The sequence below is a fragment of the Canis lupus genome, chromosome 9 (assembly GCF_011100685.1).
Source record: "Canis lupus familiaris isolate Mischka breed German Shepherd chromosome 9, alternate assembly UU_Cfam_GSD_1.0, whole genome shotgun sequence".
NCBI classification, from domain to species: domain Eukaryota; kingdom Metazoa; phylum Chordata; class Mammalia; order Carnivora; family Canidae; genus Canis; species Canis lupus.
Window position 1 is genome coordinate 20,119,615 of NC_049230.1, and position 19,987 is coordinate 20,139,601.

General features: G+C 48.2%; 2 protein-coding genes across 5 annotated transcripts in view; one reads left to right on the forward strand and one right to left on the reverse strand.

Moving 5' to 3' along the window:
• Positions 1-3,306: 3,306 nt before the first annotated feature.
• RAMP2 (receptor activity modifying protein 2) lies at positions 3,307-5,079 on the reverse strand. 2 transcript variants are annotated; one of them, XM_038547247.1, is made up of 4 exons: positions 4,933-5,079; positions 4,425-4,490; positions 3,885-4,077; positions 3,307-3,754 (listed from the first exon to the last, which is right to left on the reverse strand). In XM_038547247.1, exons 1-4 carry the CDS (start codon positions 5,030-5,032, stop codon positions 3,499-3,501), a joined length of 615 nt encoding a protein of 204 aa, XP_038403175.1. In that variant the 5' UTR covers positions 5,033-5,079; the 3' UTR covers positions 3,307-3,498. The 2 variants fall into 2 exon arrangements, with proteins under 2 accessions (XP_038403175.1, XP_038403176.1); XM_038547248.1 differs by having other exon boundaries at positions 3,309-3,754; positions 3,885-3,993; positions 4,933-5,078.
• A 12,259-nt stretch (positions 5,080-17,338) lies between these two features.
• EZH1 (enhancer of zeste 1 polycomb repressive complex 2 subunit) overlaps positions 17,339-19,987 on the forward strand; it is a 30,111-nt gene continuing 27,462 nt past the window's right edge. Inside the window, exons 1-2 of one of the 3 annotated variants that reach the window (XM_038547253.1) lie at positions 17,471-17,487; positions 18,363-18,476. The gene's annotated coding sequence lies outside the window, so the exon portion shown is untranslated. Of the gene's footprint in view, positions 17,400-17,470; positions 17,488-17,750; positions 18,477-19,987 lie in introns of those variants that run through there. The other 2 variants (XM_038547251.1, XM_038547252.1) reach the window with 2 other exon arrangements.

Consider the following 19,987-nt stretch of genomic DNA (forward strand, 5'->3'; position numbering starts at 1 on the left):
CCAACGACGTGAGGGATCTTGCTGGTCTGCCAGTCGTTTGCCATTATCCTAAAAATCCTTACCGTGTAGAACCCCGAAAAGTCTTCTCGTGCAGCTCTAGAGAAGGGCAGTGACTTCCCCAAAGCGGCACACTTTGGCAGAACTGCTGAGGCTTGTTTCCACTCTGCTCAGCTTTTTAATACTAACGTTCGTTGTCAGTTGCATTTAACAAACACCTCATCATTCCCCAGTCTTCTCAATTGCTAAGTCTTTCGACCTCACCATTCCCTGTTCTCCTGCAGTACCCATGGGAGCACGCTTGTAGCTTTCAGCGCTGGAAAAACTTCAGCTTCTATGATTCAGAGTTGCTTCCTCTGACTACAGCCATCCATCTCTCATGTCCTCACTTCCCACATCACAAGTCTCCAGACCCATTTTGGTCTTATTTGACTCCTTACCCAGCCTAGACTACCCAGTTCTGTCCCCTTGCTTGTCTACCTGCTGGTCACTTCCCAAACCAGGGTAGTTGCTCCCTGCCCCTGCCTCTGTTCTCTCCCCCCCAACTCCTGGGCCCAGTTGTATTACTGGAAAAAAAAAATGCATGGATCAAAAAATAAAAAATAAAAATAAATAATAAAATGCATGGATCATGCTGGCTGAGCCCCAGATTCCCTAACCTCACTGCTGGACTCTCAGTGCAGCCCAGCACTGTCTTTTATGGACTCCCTGTCATATCCCTCTAGCTAACTCTTCAAATGTTTCCGTTCATCAAGTCATTCCACCTGTCTTCATCTTTTCTCTGCAGAATGCCCTTTCTATTTTGTGAACTTGAGGCCAAGCATTCGAATGTCTTAATAGTTCCATCTCTGTCACCACACTTGATTCATCCCACAAGAATTCCTCTCCACTTTTACTCCTTTTGTTTGTTTGTTTGGACTCAAAGGAAGAAGTGTCACTCCTCCTTTATAAGACCAATCCTTTGGCATATCTTCTTGCCTCTCCTTTCCAACTGCCTCTAGGCCTCCTTTTATATCATCTTCCCTCTTTTCCTTGACTCTGTCACCCTCTGAATTTCCTATCTGACCTTTAACCTTTCCCCCACCCAAGTCTATTCTTCATTGTGCACAGTTCCTGATCTACCGAAGTGCCCAGCAAATATTTATTGCATGAATGAATGAATCATTCAATTGATAATGTTCTTTCAAAGGGCACTATCTCCTTTGCTTCCATGGCACTGCTTTATCCTTGGTCTGCTACTGTCTCTCTGATCTTTCCCTTTGTTTCACTTCTCCCTCATTCTTTAAATGTGTATGTTTCCTAAGGACCTAACCTCAGCTTTATTTTCAATACACCTTCTGCCTTGAGAACTTTCATCCTTCTCATGGCTTCACTTGACATTTCTGTGCAAAAGACTCCTAAATCTGTATTTCCAGCTCCAACCTTTCCACCACCACCACTCCCATTTCTAACTCTCTGTAAGACATAAAAGCTTGTTCTACTGGCAGCTCATATTGTACATGCTTTTCTTCATGTCAGCTCCTCTTTCTAATAGCCATTTTCTATCATTACTTCCATCATTGTCCTAGTAACTCAGATTCAAAGTCTGAGTCAACCCTAATCTCTCCTCTCCTTCATCTCCTTCATTTCTAAAGTCCTCCTGGTTCCCTCCCCTGTCTTTAAACATCTCTCCTACTTTTTATTTTCTACTTCCTCATTCATCACTCCTTTGGCCCATGTCCTCTTTTTCTCAAGCCTAGAATATTACAATAATTTCCCAATTCACTCCTTTTTCTCCTCTCTTCCCTAGGGGTAATGTATTTCATCTTAAGGCCTAGTCATGTACCAACTCCACAATCACCCTCCTGTGATCGCATCTCAGCTAGCCATGACCTCCCCCTCTTTTTTTTTTTGCACTTATACAACATTTGGTTTGTATCTCTTGCATGACTCTCATCATATACTCCATTGCTTTTGTTTGTGTACATGTCAGTTTTCCTACTAGATAGAAGCCATTGAGAGCAGAAACCAAGCCCTTATCTAACTTAACTTTCCAACAAAAGATACCCTACACAGTATCTTATACCAGCATACCGTTGGTGTATGTTAGTAAAACACATGAAGGCAAATATGGGCCAAGAAGAGACTATATATCCCTGGGGAAGACCGATGCATTCATGGAAACAGAGCAAAGACTTAGCTCAGGTGAAAACTCAAAATGCCCCAGGGAACAGGAATGCTTCTAGAGAGACAGACATGTCCTGAAAGGGGACGTCTGTCTCAGAGGATGAATAGATAGATATATTCTAAGAAGCATATAGGTGTATATCTATGGAATGGACAGGCGTGTCCCAGGAAATGGATGTGCATGTCTTCAGAGAGGTAAATATTTCAGCAAAGAGGAAAGTCCCTGAAGAGGCTTCAGGCACCATAAAGAATGAACATATGCCTTTATGGAGAACAAAGTTGTTCTCTCATATTCTTGATGTTCTGAAAGAACTGGAGGTGAAGGTCCTCTGGTGAAAAACTGGGCCTTACTGTCTGGGGAACATGTAAGAGTGTCTGTATAAGAAATGGTGAGTTCAGAGGCTAGGTACATCCCTAGAAAATGGGAATGTGTCTTAAGGGAGTATCAGTATGACTTAGGAAGCTGATAGAATGTTCCAGTTAAGAACTAGTGATTGCTATGGAGGTGGCAGATGTCTGATCCAAGGGTCCGGCTCCTCAGCTTTGAGCTTCTTCCATGTCACGTCCATCTTCTGGCTCTTACCTCTAGTGGACACCAGGGGGCAGTGTGCTGTCAGGCTGTAGGCCACACCCCCAGGGTACAGGACAACATAGGATGAGGCAGGGACCTGGAAGGGGAGTCCTGTGGTGGACTTAGTAGAGTAAGTCCCTACTGCCCTTGCCCTCAATCCTGAGGTCCTTAGAGATGGACTCTTTTTGATCATATCAAAGTTCCTATTCCCAGACCCTGGGAGTAAACTGAGGCATGAAGAGGAAAATTCAGGGCTCCTGGGTGGTCCCCCTTCCTTCTTGCAGGAGTCACAGCAAAAATTCCACCCTTGCCCCTCCCCCCACACCTCCCCAGCTGCTGTCCAGACCGGAAGGGAGTCTCTTTCCTGTATACTTCCTGGTGCTGGGTTTGGACAAGGACAGGAAAGGCCCAGCCTTAGGAGGAAACAGTGGAGGGGTGGCCTTCAGGTGGGGGGAGGGAGATACTGGGGAGCAGGCAAGTGAACAAAACAGTGCTGCTATCCAGATTCTTCTAACTCTGCTTCCCAGAGCTGAGGGCCTGTGAGAATGGCAGAGACTCTAGGATGGGGAGGGGATAGTACAAAAAAAAACTTTTATTTAGAAGAGTACAGAACTTGTGCTGTGACACTGCTGGGTTTCCATTTCCACCAGTCCAAGGATCTGTGGTGGGGGTGGGAGTAAGAAAAGGAGGCAGGGAGGGGAAGAGAGACCTGGTGGTAGCAGGGAAAAGGAGTAAAATGGCTTCCAAGAAAAGCTCATACCACCCTAGGCCTGGGCTTCATTGTCTTTACTCCTCCATACCACAAGGGTGACGAGGAAGGGGATGAGGCAGATGGGGGCTATGATCATGGCCAGGAGTACATCCTCTGGGGGGTCTGATAAGGTGGGCTGCACCAGGGAGCAGTTGGCAAAGTGGATCTGGTGAGTCTCAAAGATGACCTCTTCTGCCCAGGGATTGGGGAAGCCCAGGCCAAATGCTTCTGCAAAATGCTCCAAGCAATACTGTAGGTCGCTATAAGGCCTGGGGGCAAGGGAAGACTAGAGTGAGTACAGGTTGGGCCAAGAGAGAAGAATGCCCCACACTTATGCAAGGCCCACCCACAAGGAGCAGGCCCCACCCCTGGCCCAAGCTGCCCTGGTACTGCCCCTACCTGCTAATCATGGCCCAGTCGCACCAATCCTTGGGGATAGAGTCCATCTGCTCCTTATAAGATTGCCAGCAAAATTGGACACTGGTTTCATAGTCAGCCATCTTGTTCCCTGTGGGCACAGATTGCTGCACACTGACCACACCCCTGCCCCTTCCTCCAATCCCTCTGGTCCAGGTATTTCCACTGTTCCTGTCTTCAAACATGGCAAACACCAGGAGAGTCTCAGAAAGTTTTCCAAGGAGTCTCAGCTCAGAAAAATGTTAATGCCTTCCAGGTGCCAGCCCCACTGGAACATCCACATACTTTTTCTGGGGTCTTCTAACCTACCTGTGAGGTAAGCCAGCTCAGAGCTGGGTGGGAGCCACAGGGGATGAGAGGGAGAAAGACCACAAGGAACCCCAAGAGAGAACAGAAGGAAGTTTAATGGCCCACCAATTGGGCTCGTGAGAAAAGAGACCCTCCCCACTGACCTGGCTCTCCTCGCACGCAGCCCTAGCCCGCCCACCCTCCCAGAGTTGGGGTGGGGGGGGGGATACACACCTTCTAACTTCAAGCTGCCTTCAGTGGGAAGAAGCTGAGCCAGGGACTCCTGGGGCTTTAGGACAGCTGTGAACAGAAATGGGAGGGGGAGGAGGGATAGTGGGGATCCAAGCGGTGGAGCCTGGAGGAGGGGTCTGAGACCCTAAGAAGTCAAAACTACTTTCAGAGGAGAAAAAGGAACAATCCAGGCCCCCAAGGGACGCCTCAGCGACTGGAAGAGTGGGCTGATACCAGCTCCCTCCCACTCAATCCAGACCCAAAATCCTCTTCCTCCTCGCCAGCCCCAGACCTCCCAAGACCGCTCCGCGGGGTCCCGGCAGCCCAGGTTCCTCCAAGTGGGAAGCAGCTCGCGCCGAGCCCTCACCGAAGTGGGGCCGAGGACCGTCCGAGGACAGCGCTGTCCCGCCCGCACCCCGGGGCCCCGTCTCGGCCTCGGCAGTCCAGCCCCCTCCCCTCCGGGCCTCTCTCGCGCTTCCCCCTCCCCCGGGCCCCCGGGCGCAGCGCTCACCGCCCAGCAGGAGGAGGAGGCGGAGCGCAGCCGGTCGCCCCGCGCGGGTAGCGGGGAGCCGCGGGCCGCTGGCTGCGCGCTCAGCCCGGAGCGAGGCCATCGCGCGGCGCGCAGGCGAGGAGGGGCGGTGGCGCTGAGCCGGGCCCGGGCGGGGGCGCCTATATCCCCGGCCCAAGCCCCAGGAAGCCGCGCCGCTTCCTCGCAGGGGCTGGGACGGCTGCGGCCACGTGGGGGGCGGGGGCGACGCCCGGGGCCGCCGGGCTGGAGGGGGAGTCGCTGCCCCACCCGGCCCTGGCGCCCGCCGCTCGCTCGGCCGGGTCGGCGTTGGCCCACTTTCTCCTAGCTCACCCTGCGGGGCTGGACAGCTCCCCTCGTAACCCCAGAACCCGGACGCATTTCCTGGGCTCAGCCGCGTGGCGCCCAGGACTCGCCGGGGTCTCTGAGCATCCGCATCGGGGGCCCTGGTCGCCCCGGCTCCTTCGCGGCGGGGGTGAGGAAGGAGGTTAGCGAGCTGCTCTCGCGGACCTGGAGGAGAAAGAAGGGTTGGGGGTTCAGAGGGCCTCTCCACGCCCGCAGTATCTAAGGCAGGGGGTTGGGGCTGTCCTGGGCCGTGGGGGAAGGGGTGTCTGGAGCTGGGCTCAGAATTCCCCTTCCCTGGGAACACCCACTAAAGTCAGCCCGCTGGCCAAAACTGGGGAGGAAATGAGGGAGCCAGCCCTCCAGAGTCTCCAGGACAAGGCCTGGGGTTAGGGACAGAGAGGAAACCAGAGTCAAAATACCCTCCCTTCCAGGCACCTCCTAGGGCCTATATCCACAACCTGATTGGGGGGGAGGGCAAAAGTAAGGTTACTTCATTCCTAGGAAGAAGGTGGCCACTACTCTTCAAGACCAAAGTTAGGAGAAAGGAAGGGTTTAGAACCTACTATGGGTGACTTCATTATTGTGCCAGTTTTACAGGGTAAGAAGCCAAAGCTCAGGAGAAAGAGCCCAGAACTTGAACTCAGCAGCTCTGATTCCCACTTCTGTCTTCCTACTCCACAACCAGGTAGCCTGGAATGACTTTGGTTATCCTGACAATGTTTCCCCCATGTAAGATGGGGACATTATTCTTGATAAACGGTCAATGGTAGTGAGGATGACATATGTGAAAGGGCATTGCACTCACTCAGTGGAGGTTTCCTTCCTTTCTTTCCTAAGGACTTGCCTAAGGTCACACTTCTGGGAAGTAGCAAGGCTGAGCCTGGAGTCCCAGGGCTCCTGACTTCTGCTACACCACAGCTGTCTCTGTGTCCTGAGCCAGAGCGTCACTAGCTTGAAGCAGCCGAGCAGCCCAGGAGCTGGTTTGGCCCTGACGCTCAGCTCCAGACACAGCTGTCAGCACTGAACTTTCCTAAATTACTCCCAGACACTGACCCCCTGGACTCAAGCTGCTGCTCTTGTCCCAATTCACTGATTTCTGCCCACCACAAATTATGCTTCACATTCTCTCTTCAAATCTTCATCTCAGGGTCTTAGGCTCTCAAATTATGGCCACTGAAAGCCTGTTGTGCTCCTCCATAGCCAGGGTCATGAGGTTGCCTTCATAAGGCATCTGGAAGAAGAAAGGAGGTGGCCCACTTGGCCTGAACCACAAAGCCCTCCTGGTGATAGTCATCTTCTGCAGTGTGCAGAGAAGAGCCTGACAGCCTCAGAGTCACTTCAGGCTGGCGACCAAATCCATTAATTTCCTCCCACCTAAGAGTGCCCTTTTGAGGAAGGAAACATGGTCAGGAGGGAGATTTCTGATTGATGTGATAGGAGGAGCAGGGATGGGGGGACAGAAAACAAACCAGCCATTTCCACTGAGGTGGGGCCAGAAACACTTGAGCCCACTGTGAATTAGGACTGGGGTTGGGGTAAAGATTAAAGTTAACAAAAAAGTTGGGTTTTAAATAGGGAAGTATGGTATCATTGATTAAAAAGACAAACAAGCATTGGTTAGGATTTTGAAGGCAGATTGTGCCTCCGTGTTGTTGTGTCACCTTGGGTAGGTCATTTCATATCTCTGGAGCTCAACGTTTTATATATAAAATGACCTTAGGGGGCACCTGGGTGGCTCAGTGGTTGAGCGTCTGCCTTCAGCTCAGGGTGTGATCCTGGGGTTCTGGGATCGAGTCCCACATTGGGCTCCCTGCGGGGAGCCGGCTTCTCCCTCTGCCTCTCTCTCTCTCTCTCTCTCTCTCCCTCTGTGTGTGTGTGTGTGTGTCTCATGAATAAATAAATAAAATCTTTTAAAAATAGTAAATAAATAAAATCTTTTTAAAAAAGCATAAATGGGACTTAATATCTCTGTTGTTCAATGACTTTTTTTTTTAATGACTTCTTTTTTTACTTAAGAATAGGTCTTGGGCTTCTTTTCACAATAGCATATATAAATGTTCTTCTTTCCTTTTTTTTTTTAAATACTTTTTTTATTTTTTTATTCATAGAGATGCAGAGAGAGAGAGAGAGAGAGAGGCAGAGACACAGGCAGAGGGAGAAGCAGGCTCCATGTAGAGAGCCTGATGTGGGACTCGATCCAGGATCTCCAGATCACACCCGGGGCTTTAGGCGGCGCTAAACCGCTGCACCACCGGGGCTGCCCTCTTCTTTCCTTTTAACTGTAATTAGCTGTAGTCTTTTTGTCTTATATCCAGTGGAGTCAGTCTTTGTTTTCTACCCACCTCCTTAGTTCTCTGTCCCTATCCCACACCCACTCCTAGTGGTTGGGAAGACAGGGATCTGGTTCTGATCCAGATGGACATTGACCTGAGATTTCTGGCCCCAACCTAGATTGACTACCTAGATTGACTTCTGGGTAGGGATCCTACTGCCATGTGAATTTCTCTTCTAATACAGGCAGTGGAACATCTGGCTGAAGCAAGAGGAGAGGTGACCCTATCCTTAGGAGTGCTGTCTCTAATCTTCAGCCTTCCCCCTATACACTCATGCACAAATCCAGAACAACATACCAGGCAGTAAAAAGCACTAGGGGCCTCCTACACAATGAAATTGCATGCATAACATCCTGGGATTATAGTCTCTATGATGTAGAGACATGCTGGCCTCTTCCCCAGCTGTCTGCAAAATACAGAGCAGAGCACAGGAGAGGATGTGGGGGAGAATCAGGGTCAAGGGAGCCAGAAGTCCTAGCTGGGAAGGGCTGATCCCTCCAAGCTGGAGAGAGGAGACAGATTTCTTTAGAGGGCAGGAAGGCAGCAGGGACAAGCAGAAGAGCTGCAGTCAGGGAGCCAGCTAGCTAAGGGAGGGAAGACAAAGGTGTAGGGACACAGCTACTCCATCTCTCGCCATCTCCTCATCTCTAGAATGACACACTTGGTGTGAAGAGCATGGCCATCTCTCAGAAAGAAGAATGGTTACTGGGGAAAACTTTGGCTCGCAACTTGGTAAAAAGCAGAGAAAATAGTTGAGCCATGTTCCTCATCAACTACCAGGGACTTACTAGTAGCTGCCATTTATTGAACAATCACATGTGATGCACAGTGCATTCTCTGATACAAGTGCTGAGTGCTTTGCAAGTATTTTTTAAAATCCGACTACCATAATGTATCAGAATTATCTTGTCCCTGGGAAAAATGGGGAAACAGGAGTAATGTGCCGAAGGCCCAGAGGCAGTAATTGGCAGTCAGAATTTGAACTCAGGACTGCTTGACGCTAAGCTTCAGGTCTTAACCATTATGATTTATCACTTCCCTCCCACTCTATATCCAAATATTAATTTCTTACTGGGTCTTGAAAATGAGGTCGAAAGAGGAGAGAAGGATAGAGAATTTCTTCCAAGACCAGATAGACCCCTCACCCAACTATGTATATACAATCTCCTCCTCCTTTCCTTCTTTGACCCAGGCTAGACTATGACATCACATGGTAGAGGCTGTTTTTCTGAAAAAAAAAAAAAAAAAAAAAAAAAGGAAATAAAAAAACCAGACTAGATCCAGATTTATAAGAACGACATTCAGACAGCATGACTGAAGAGGATCATGGCCAAGTGACCATAGCACACGCCCAACAGTGCTAAGAACACTGCCGGTCCCTCGGCACCTGGGGCTGACTCATGGTTGCTGTCAGGACCCAATGCCAAATGCCAGTGTTGCTTTCACTCTCCCTTCATTGCTCAGGACCATCCTGTGAAACCATCCCAGGAACCCTTCTACCCACTCCCAACACCTAAAGAGTTTTGATGTTATATAACATGGGAATCCCCTGAGGACACATACTGCTTGGCAGTATGCTCACCTTGTTTCATTTAAAACTCACAACCCTATTAAATTAGGCACCATAGCAACCATTTTACAGATGAGGAAACTGAGGCTCAGAAAGGGTAAGTAATTTGTACAAGCTCATGCAACTCATATTGTCAGATATCCAGATCTTGATCCTGAAGCCTGAGTACTTAACCTCTGCTCCACAATGGAAGTCAGCTTGCTAGCCAACCTGCTAGAGAGAACCAAATAGAAAGGGATGCAGAAGACCAGCTGGAAGAGCAACCAAACAAGATTTGGCACGGAGGTCCTCCTGATATGGAGGGCCTTCTCCTCTCAATATGATCCCTCTCCTGACTATGCCTGCTTTGTTTATAGACGGTATCTTTTCACATCTTTTTCCCCCAAGACCTTAATGTATAGGATAGACAATGAAAACCCTCATGATGGGGTGCCTGGTTAGCTCAGTCAGTTAAGTGTCTGCCTTTGCCTCAGGTCATGATCCCAGGTCCCAGCATTGATCTGGTGCAGTTGCACCAGGCTCCCTGCTCAGTGGGAAGTCTGCTTCTCCCTCTTTCTACCCCTCCCCACTGCTCATGCATTCTCTCTCTCTCTCTTTCTTTCTCACAAATAAATAAATAAGATCTTTTTAAAAAACACTTATGATGTTATGAAATAAAACATTTTCTAGATTAAAGCATCCAATATGTGTTAAGCAAATAAGACAGTAGGAGTATATGTTTAACATGTGTGGTATCTATAATGTGAGCTTAATACTACAAAAGGCAATATTTTCCTCTCCTGCAAAACAGGGATAATAAAAATACTTATTAGTTGTAAGATTTAAAGCACTTAGAGTAGGATATTATTATTATTGCTATTATTATTATTGATGATGATGATGATGATGATTTTCATTACCTTAGTGGTTAAGAGCACACACACTTTGGAGTCAGGCAGACTTGAGTTTGGATCCCAGCTCCATCACTTATTTAGCTGTATGTGACTCTATGTAATTACTTAACTCCTCTGAGAATGGTTTCTTATCTGCAATATGGGGTTACTGGTGTATATCTCATTCAGAAGTAAAGATAATGTATGTAAAGCATTTGACCCAATGTCTAGTGCTAGTAAGCATGTCATAAATGGTATTTACTATCATGGTGTGTAACATATACACTTATGACAACTGTATTTCCAAGATATTCTGGGATCCTTCCAGTTCTATAATTTTGTTCTTTTCATGACACAGCACTCCTTTTATTTAAAAGAATATAGACTTTGGAGCCAAATAGAATCCCAGCTTTCCTACTTAGCCATGTGGCCATGGCCAATGTTACTAATCTCCCTGAATCTCTTTTTTTTTTTTTTTTTTTTTAATCTCCCTGAATCTCAATGTTCTTCTCTGTTAAATGGAACTGGGGCACCTGGATGGCTCAGTTGGTTAAGCGTCCTCCCTTGGCTCAGGTCATGATCTCAGGACCCTGGGATTGAGCCCCACATCAGGATCCCTACTCAGTGGGGAGTCTGCTTACTTCTCCTTCTCTCCTCCCTGCCCTCACTTGTTCTTCTCGTTCTCTCCATCTCAAATAAATAAATAAAACCTTAAAAAAAAAAAAAGAGTAGGGATGCCTGGGTGGCTCAGCGGTTGAGCATCTGCCTTCGGCTCAGAGTGTGATCCTGGAGTTCCGCAATCAAGTCCCACATCAGGCTGCCTGCATGGAGCCTGTTTCTCCCTCTGCCTGTGTCTCTGCCTCTCTGTGTGTCTCTCATGAACAAATAAATAAAATCTAAAAATCTGAAAAAAAAAAAAAAAAGGTAAAATGGTGCTAACAATGCCCACTTCTCAGGCATCTTACAAGGATTACATGAAATAATGTAGGTTCACACTGTGTCCAATGTCTTAACATGAATGTTAAAGGTGATTTGTTACATACATGAATAAATGTGATTTACATTTGTTCCTTTATGTACAGTGTCATGGATATAATTGTAGATGTATGTATGTACTTTTCTTGCTCCAAAAGCATCTCTGTAGCCTGGTATCCCATCCTAGCTGGAGTGTGGTTCAAAAGGCCATAGCAGGGATCCCTGCGTGGCGCAGTGGTTTGGCGCCTGCCTTTGGCCCAGGGCGCGATCCTGGAGAACCGGGATCGAATCCCACATCGGGCTCCCGGTACATGGAGCCTGCTTCTCCCTCTGCCTGTGTCTCTGCCTCTCTCTCTCTCTCTGTGTGACTATCATAAATAAAAATTAAAAAAAAAAAAAAAAGGCCATAGCATTAACAGTGTGTAACCCTGCTGATAAGCCAGAGAAGAGAGAAAGGGAAGTTACAGAAACAAGAGGAACTCCCCTTTCCTGTCTGGCTAGGATTTGTTTGTCTTTCACACAGGCTGTTCCCTACTGATATGAGGGTCTGTCGAGTGTCCAGCTTTGATTGGCATCTCCAGTACATAGGGAGTAAGAAGCCCCTCACCTTTCTGGAACTGTTTTCCTCTGAATTTGCAGAGCTCCAAACACATTTCTCTTTCTGGCACCATTGGTAAGAAGAGAAAGCTATGGAGAGAATCCAGAATCATGATATCAGAGCTAGAAGATCTCAGAGAAAGGAGGAGATAGAATGACGCGGTTCAGAGCATGGGTTTGGGGGTCAGAATGGGTTTTGGGTCAGACCCAAATCCTGGCCACACCACCTGCAGCTGGGTAACCTTGGGCAAGTTCCAGAATCTCTTTAAGGTTTAGTTTTCTCAGCTGTAAAATAATAATAAGAATATTACTGACTTCATATGAAATGAGATGACCCTTTGTAAAGCACTCAGCACAATGCTGGGCACATACTGAATGGACAGTGTTTGAGGACTATTATCACTTTTCTAGTTCTGCAGTTTTACACTGGAGGACCCTGCTGGCCAGAAGGGAAGCACAGCTCATCAGCTGTCCACCCGATTGGGGCTACTTCCCAGGCAAAGTTGTGCCAAAGGCGTGTCCCATGAGATCAAGGCCCCGAATTAACTGTGCCAAGGGAGCAAGAATGGGCAGCAAGCACCACCCTAGCTGTGGGGTTGGAGCTTTCAATTTGTGCAAGGCATGAATCCCACCCAAGTAATCCCCAAAAGAGAAAGTCCCTTCCTGCTGGAATTATTTATTTTGTAATTAACAAAGGCTAAGGAGGCCCTTTCTAAATTTTGGCTTGGAGGCTCAGAGTTTAAACTTATAACAGCCACAAACAAGGGTTTATTGTGGGCTTGTTCTTACTTGCTGAATTGAATGCATTATTATGATCCCTATGCAACTAGGGGTCAGGAGCTAAGTACCTGGGGCGGAAAGCTGTGTTTTTGAGATCAGAGGACAAAGTGTCCAGGAGTGGAGAGGCTTCAAAAATTGAGCCATGTTTCCAGGCTCAGTAACGTCCAGACCTCAACTTGCTTTGGAACTGCCTTTGCCTCTAAGTGTTCAGGGAGGGGTCTGGCACTTCAGCTGGCCGCACCAAGGCCTGGGCAGCAGCCCCAGTTTCTGGTGACCTTCACTCAGGCTTTTAGGTTGTGCTTTGCTTTGTTTTGTTGTTTGTTTCTCCACAGCAGGGTGGCCTTTTCCTACTTCTGGGTGGGAACTGGGGGAGGGGAGAGCGAGGAGGGAGGATAGTTTGCGCCCATCTCCACAGCTGTGTTTACACTTCCCTGTCAGGGACTGTCTGGGGCCCAACCTTTCCTCAGTCCCTTGTGTCCCCTCGGAGAAATGATATTTGATATCCCTGTGGGCTTTACAAGGGAGGGGCAAATGAGCCCAGGGGTCACTATCCAAAGGGACCTGAAAGGAGGAAGGGAGGAAGATTGGAAGGGAGGAAGGAATAGGGCAGAAAGCATTGTTTGAATTCTGGGAAGCATCATCTTCTTCTCTTTCTGCCAGTGGCCTGAAGACCAGAAGGGCACAAAAGTACACTTAGAACTTGACAGCCCCCAAAGGAACAGAACATATGATAGATATGTCATTTCTAATTACTGGATTGAACAAAATCTTGTTTTGTGATGGGGATACGAGTGCACAGAGCAGAACAGTCTTCCTCAAGGCTTCACTGGGGCCAGTGGTCAGTTACAGCATGTTAAAGCCAATAAGATCATGTTAAAATACATGCAAATTAAAAATGATTTAAGAAAATGGTCAAGTAAATAATGCTCTTCTTCTCTGGGGAGCAAGCTGAGCTGGTATTAATCAGTAGTATTGCTGGACTCTCGGCCAAGCCTGGGAGAATGGCTGCCAAGGCAAATCAGGCATCAGGTTTCAGAAATTAAACACATAATTTTATTTTTCCGCAATAAGGCACTTTCAGAAAAAGAACCAGCTCTATTAGGCTTCTCAGCACACTTTGTCCAGTTTCGTTCGGCCCCAGAGGCTTCCAAGTTAAGAGCAAGATGAGCAACTGGAAGCCAGGAGTGACACAGTTATTCCTTTCTCCTATAACTGTCTGGGAGTGGGGCTGGGAGGAGTGGGGCAGGGGTGATGGTACTGTTTTTCAAAGGTCCAGCTGCCAACCACTTGCCAACAGTTTTTCTATGAATTCATAGGACAAAGACCTGGAGGGTTGGGGAAAAAAAGTTATAAAGGAAGAGCTGGCCAAACAAACATTGGCCAATAGCATGTCATGGACATAATCTTCTTTTATGGAAGAGCTTGGTCTCAGGAAAAAAAGGAAAAAAAATCTCTCCCATCACAATGAGGAGGAACCAATCAGCAAAATTTCCCTAAGAACTCCATGCTTAATGGTGATGTGGGAAATTGCTTTTAAAATCCTCCAGTGGGATCCCTGGGTGGCGCAGCGGTTTAGCGCCTGCCTTTGGCCCAGGGCGTGATCCTGGAGACCCGGGATCGAATCCCACATCAGGCTCCCGGTGCATGGAGCCTGCTTCTCCCTCTGCCTGTGTCTCTGCCTGTGTCTCTGCCTCTCTCTCTCTCTCTCTCTCTCTCTCTCTCTCCCCGTGTGTGACTATCATAAATAAAAAAATTTAAAAAAAATTAAAATCCTCCAGTGATCAAGGATTACTAAGGCCTGGTTTAGTCCTGTGTCAAGTATCATTGTGGATGTGAAAGAGATAACAGCATGAGAGTGAGCATGAGGTGATACTGGGGTTGAAGCAGGTGGAGATCCAGGAGGGCTGGGAGGCTTTGTGAGGAGGTGGACCCTGAACTGAGCTGCACGATTCTGATCTACAACTTTGAGGTCAACCTTCTCACCATCCTTCCCTTCTGCTTCAAAATGTTTCTGTGGCCATATTTTCTTTATTATCACAAAATTTCTTGTATCTTTCCTCTTGTCACTTGGCTTACTCTCCTAAAGCAATGCTGTCCACTACCACAGTGTTAGTTATCAGCAATAAGCTGATGATTCCCATATCTCTCCCCAGTCTCAGTCCTGACATTCAGATCTGAATATCTCTCCTTAGATAATCCTTTTTTTTTTTTTTTTAACCTGCTGCCTGTCTCTCCCTCTTTTAACCTACCTTCTTTATTTCACAATTATTTATGTGGCATAATGGTTGTGAAACCTGGTTACACAATGGGATCATTTGTGATTCTCTTAGAATTCTTTTTTTAAAAAAGATTTTATTTATTTATTCATGAGAGACACACAAAGAGGGAGGCAGAGACTTCAGCAGAGGGAGAAGCAGGCTCCCTATGGGGAGCCCAATGCAGGACTCAATCCCAGGAACCTAGGATCACAACCTGAGCCACAGGCAGATGCTCAACCACTGAACCACCCAGGCGTCCCTCTCTTAGAATTCTTAAAATCCAGGCCATACAGCCTCTCTGGAGGTGGGAAGCAGGCAACAATAGTTATTAAAGCTCCCCAGGCGATTTTATTTTTTTATTATTTTTATTTTTTTCTCCTCGGGTGATTTAAATGTGAGCCACAGTTGAAAACCACTGGTCTAGAAGGTAAGGGGAATGGAAAGGAATATTATTGCAAATTGCTAGGTATGAAGGAATATTTGCTTTGATTTCATAGTTAATCTGATAGAGGCAAGAGAAAAAAAAAACACAACAACAACAAAGCCAAAGTTGCTGATATAAGAACATTAAATCTAAAATCCAGAGACCTGGGATCCCTGGATGGCGCAGCGGTTTGGCGCCTGCCTTTGGCCCAGGGCGCGATCCTGGAGACCCGGGATCTAATCCCACATCGGGCTCCCGGTGCATGGAGCCTGCTTCTCCCTCTGCCTGTGTCTCTGCCTCTCTCTCTCTGTGTGTGTGACTATCATAAAAAAAAAAAATTAAAAAAATAAAAATTAAAAAAAATAAAATCCAGAGACCTGATTTTAAGACCTGACAGAGAGATTTTTCATTAGTGTAAGGCTAGTCTTTTATGTTCCTTAGGCCTGAATAGTTTTGTGTGTAGAACTGAAACTCTCCCTCCCTATTTCATAGAGTTATGAAGATTATCTGAAAAAAATAAACATTAACAGGCATTTGTAATTATGCACTTTGAGACAGATTCAAGGTAATGTTATTTTGTATTTTAAGTTTTATTATTTTAACTTTATTTTTTGAAGTAACTTCAGATTTACAAGAGTTGCCAATGATAGACAGTTCCCATGTGCCCATCAGCCAAGTTCCTCAAATGTTGAAGAAGTACAATTGCCAAAACCAGGAACTGAGATGATAAACTGCATTTGCCTAGTCTAGGATTCTAATGTCATCAGTTATCCCACCAGTGTCCTTCTTCCCCACCAGGATTCAAGTCAGGATCACACATTACATTTAATGTCCTGTCTCCTTAGTCTCCTCCAATCTGGGACCATTCCTCACTCTCTCTTTGTCTTTCATGATCATCACATTTTAATAGATGCTGGATAGTTAACTTTTTATTTTTATTTTTATTTATTTATGATAGTCACACAGAGAGGGAGAGAGAGGCAGAGACACAGGCAGAGGGAGAAACAGGCTCCATGCACCGGGAGCCCGATGTGGGACTCGATCCCGGGTCTCCAGGATCGCGCCCTGGGCCAAAGGCAGGCGCTAAACCACTGCGCCACCCAGGGATCCCCGCTGGCTAGTTATCTTATAGATCACCCCTTATTTTGGATTTGTCTGATGCTTCCTTATGACTAAATTCAGCTTTTGCATTCCTTTTTTTCAGGAGTGCTACAGAAAGGATTTTGTGACCTTCTCATTGCATCATATTGAAGGGCACCTAATAAAACTCTCTCACATCACTAGTGATGTAAACTTTGATCACTTGCTTCAGGTGATATCTGCCAGCTTTCTGTCCTGTAAAGTTACTTTTTTTCTTTGTAAAATTTTAAAAAAGACTTTATTTATTTATCCATAGAGACACACACAGACACACACACACACAGAGGCAGAGACACAGGCAGAGGGAGAGGGAGAAGCAGGCTCCATGCAGAGAGCCTGACGCGGGACTCGATTCTGGGTCTCCAGGTTCACGCCCTGGGCTGCAGGCGTCGCTAAACCGCTGCGCCACCGGGGCTGCCCTCCTCTGCAAAAATTCTTTTAAGTTTATTTATTCATGAGACACACACACACACAGAGAAAGAGAGAGAGAGAGGCAGAGACACAGGCAGAGGGAGAAGCAGGCTCCAAGCAGGGAGCCCGATGCGGCCGGCGGAAGGCAGGCGCTCACCCGCTGAGCCACCCAGGCGTCCCTCCTGTGTAACTTATAAGTATGTTGTTTGTTTCGTATAAGTAACTTGTGAAGAAATATTTTGATACAAGGGAATTCATTTGAATGTAAGTGACTGGGAAAACTTGACAGACATAGGGAAGTCGGGTGTAAATAAAGCAAGAAGGATGATGGAGAGCTCAGACTGGTGTTTGGAGGTACTGGTAGGTGTGAGGGATCCATACGAAGGATTTCGGGTTGGTTTCAAACGCCGAAGTGAAACGTGGCTTGCCGTCCGCGCGTGAAGATGATGCAACCGCTGGATAGGGTCTCCCTGAAGACATTAGTGACTCTGGGAGGTCCCCTGAGAGCCCTTCCTGTCCCCTAACAGAGCCGCCTTGGAAACCGTCGGGCTCGGGCGGCATCACCTTCGACTCCCGAGTTGGGGTATTGGCGCCAAACGACCGACGTGCGAAGAAGGGAGCCCAGGTGGCCCCACGGGCGGGGCGCGGGAGGCGCAGCGCGCAGGCGCGGGGCGGGGCCGCGGCGCGGGGGCGGGGCCGCGGCGCGCAGGCGTCCTAGCGGCGGGTCCCTGCGGCTCGGGATGGAGGGTGAGTGAGTAAACAAGCCCGGGCCGGGCGGTGGGGCCGGGCCTCGGCACCTCGCCACGCGGGGCCTGAGGGAGGGCGAGGCGAAGAGGTCAGAGAATTGGGAGGAGGCGGAGGGGCACACTGCTTCCCCGGCCGGGAGCAGCGGGGCTCCCCCTCCCCGTCCGAGGGCTGGAGCCAAGGGGGCGACGGGACGAGCGAGCCCCCGGCGAGGACCGCGTCTGAGGAGGGGAGGGCGGTGTGTCGGGAGGAGGAGCGGCGGAGGCGGGCCCGGGGATGGGGACTCCCGTTGGAGGGCGGGGTGGCCGGTGGGCGGGAGCCCCGGAGCGGAGAGGGCGCGGGTGGGCGGTGGCACCTGCGGGGGCCCTTAGCTAGGTGGACTCCCAGGGGCTTGGGGCTGTGCCCCGGGGGGCTAGACGCGGGGGCTGTTTGTGATGACTTTGGGGTGTGTCGAGGAAGGGGTGGCAGAAAAGACAGGGCTGGGACCGAGGTGAGGCGAGGCAGGTTTCTAGGCGCAAAATGAAAGGAGGCGCTCACTTTCGGGGTCTAGCGTGCGCGCTCGGCGCCTCGCGCGCCTCTCCCCGGTCCCGGCCCCGAGTGGGAGGCTGCTTCTTTCTAAATTTGGTCTCTTGCCAATCCCTGCCCACCGCCAGCTCTCCTGAGGATCAAGGGATAGAAGGGGAAGCGCCTTGAAGCAAAGGCGAGGTGTTGTATTTGGGACATGGCTGTTAGGAAATGCGGGACAAGACAAACTTACTTCTTACTGAGAAATTGTTTCTCAGGGGGTGGGGAGGGGAAGGGATGTGGAAGGATGTTAGTGCCCCCGGCGGAATATGGAGAGTGGGCTTTTGGTGGATGACATGTAGGATTGTAAGTGGGGTAGCTCGGGTAGCGAGCCTAGCCCTAAAGGGGCGTGGATGAGGGAAAAGAGCCGAGGTAGACCGGAACAGCTGGATGTGTGTGCAGAGACGGCGTGGAAAGTGTGGTCTCTGCAGTGACGTCTTTGAAGAGAACTCCCACCCCCACCGGTGCTTTAAAGTTGAGGAAACCGGCACTGAAGGAAGTTTCCAGCCTGAGAAGGTGCTAACTAACTCTTATCAGAGGTTTCTGTGAGAGCTTGTCTATTTTAAGCCTTGGAATCCCCAAGGCTGGGATGGTGTGGCAGTGATCGAAGAGATTATTTGCTTACATAGAAGAAGGTGTATTTAGGAGATACGTACCCCCCCCCCTTTTAAACACACTTAAAACAGAGGAAAGGATCATCTATGAAAATGTAATAATAATGTTGTGTTGAATGTGTGTCTCACAGCCACTGTGAATTAACTCTTCGTCGCAGGAGTGTTTGCCTGTTTTATTCATTGATGTACCCTCAGCACTTGAAGCAGTGCCAGGGGGCAGCTCGCGTGGCTCAGCGGTTTAGCAACACCTTCAGCCCAGGGCGTGATCCTGGAGACCCAGGATCGAGTCCCGCGTCCAGCTCCAGGCATGGAGCCTGCTTCTCCCTTTGCCTGTGTCTCTGCCTCTCTCTCTCTCTCTCTCTCTCACTCTCTGTCTCTCGAGTAAATAAAATCTTAAAAAAAAAAAAAAAGAAAGAGAGAAAAGAAACAGTGCCAGGCACATGTAGGTGCTCAGTACATATATGTGGAATAAATAAATAGCGGGCAGATCTCTGGAACCTGGAGTCTGGAAGTCTAGATCCTAGTTCTGCTAGTAGCTGGCAGAGTACTTGTAGATCAGTCATGGAACTTGATGCTAAGGCACGACCTTAAAACTCCCTGAAGTGGAAATAACCTGTTCACTGTGGTGTTACTTTAATTCTCTTTGAAACAATAGAACAAGGAGCCTAGGATTAAAAAATGAAATTTTACTCCCAAGAAGACTTTCATAAGGAGGGAAAAAGTGAGAAGATGTGGTCAGAGTTGTTTCCCTTATACTTACTTGCCTTTGAAGTAGCATGCCTTTTTTTTTTTTTTTTAGGATTTTTTATTTATTCATGAGAGACACACACAGAGAGAGAGAGGCAGGCTTCCTGGGAGCCCGATGTGGGACTTGTCCAGGGCCCCAGGATCATCCCCTGAGTAGAAGGCAGACACTCAAACCATTGAGCCACCCAGGCATCCCTAAATTAGCATGCCTTTTAAAAACAATTTAAAATAATCAATTTTGTCTATTTAATTCTTGAGATCAAAAATTTGGTTTCCTTGGGATGCCAAGGAAAGCGGCTCCCTGCAGGGATCCCAATGTGCGACTAAATCCCATGATCCCAGGACCATGACCTGAGCCAAAGGTAGATGCTCAACCACTGAGCCCCCAGGTACCCTAGTGCTCCAGACCTTAAAGTCATGAATTACTAAATGGGTAGTTAACTTTTAGTGCCTCTTGTGTGTTGTGTTCTCTGACACGCTTGGCCTGATACTTTGATTCAAAATGGAATAACAAAAACAGTCTTTTTATTGAAAAATAATGAGCAATCACTAAAGATTAGGCTTTGTGCTCACGTAGTACAGAACCAGCCAAGGTAGGGCTCTAGCCTGTTAGGAGACTGCTTTAACTCTTCTAAGTCAGCATTTTCCTATGGGTCTCCTAAAGAC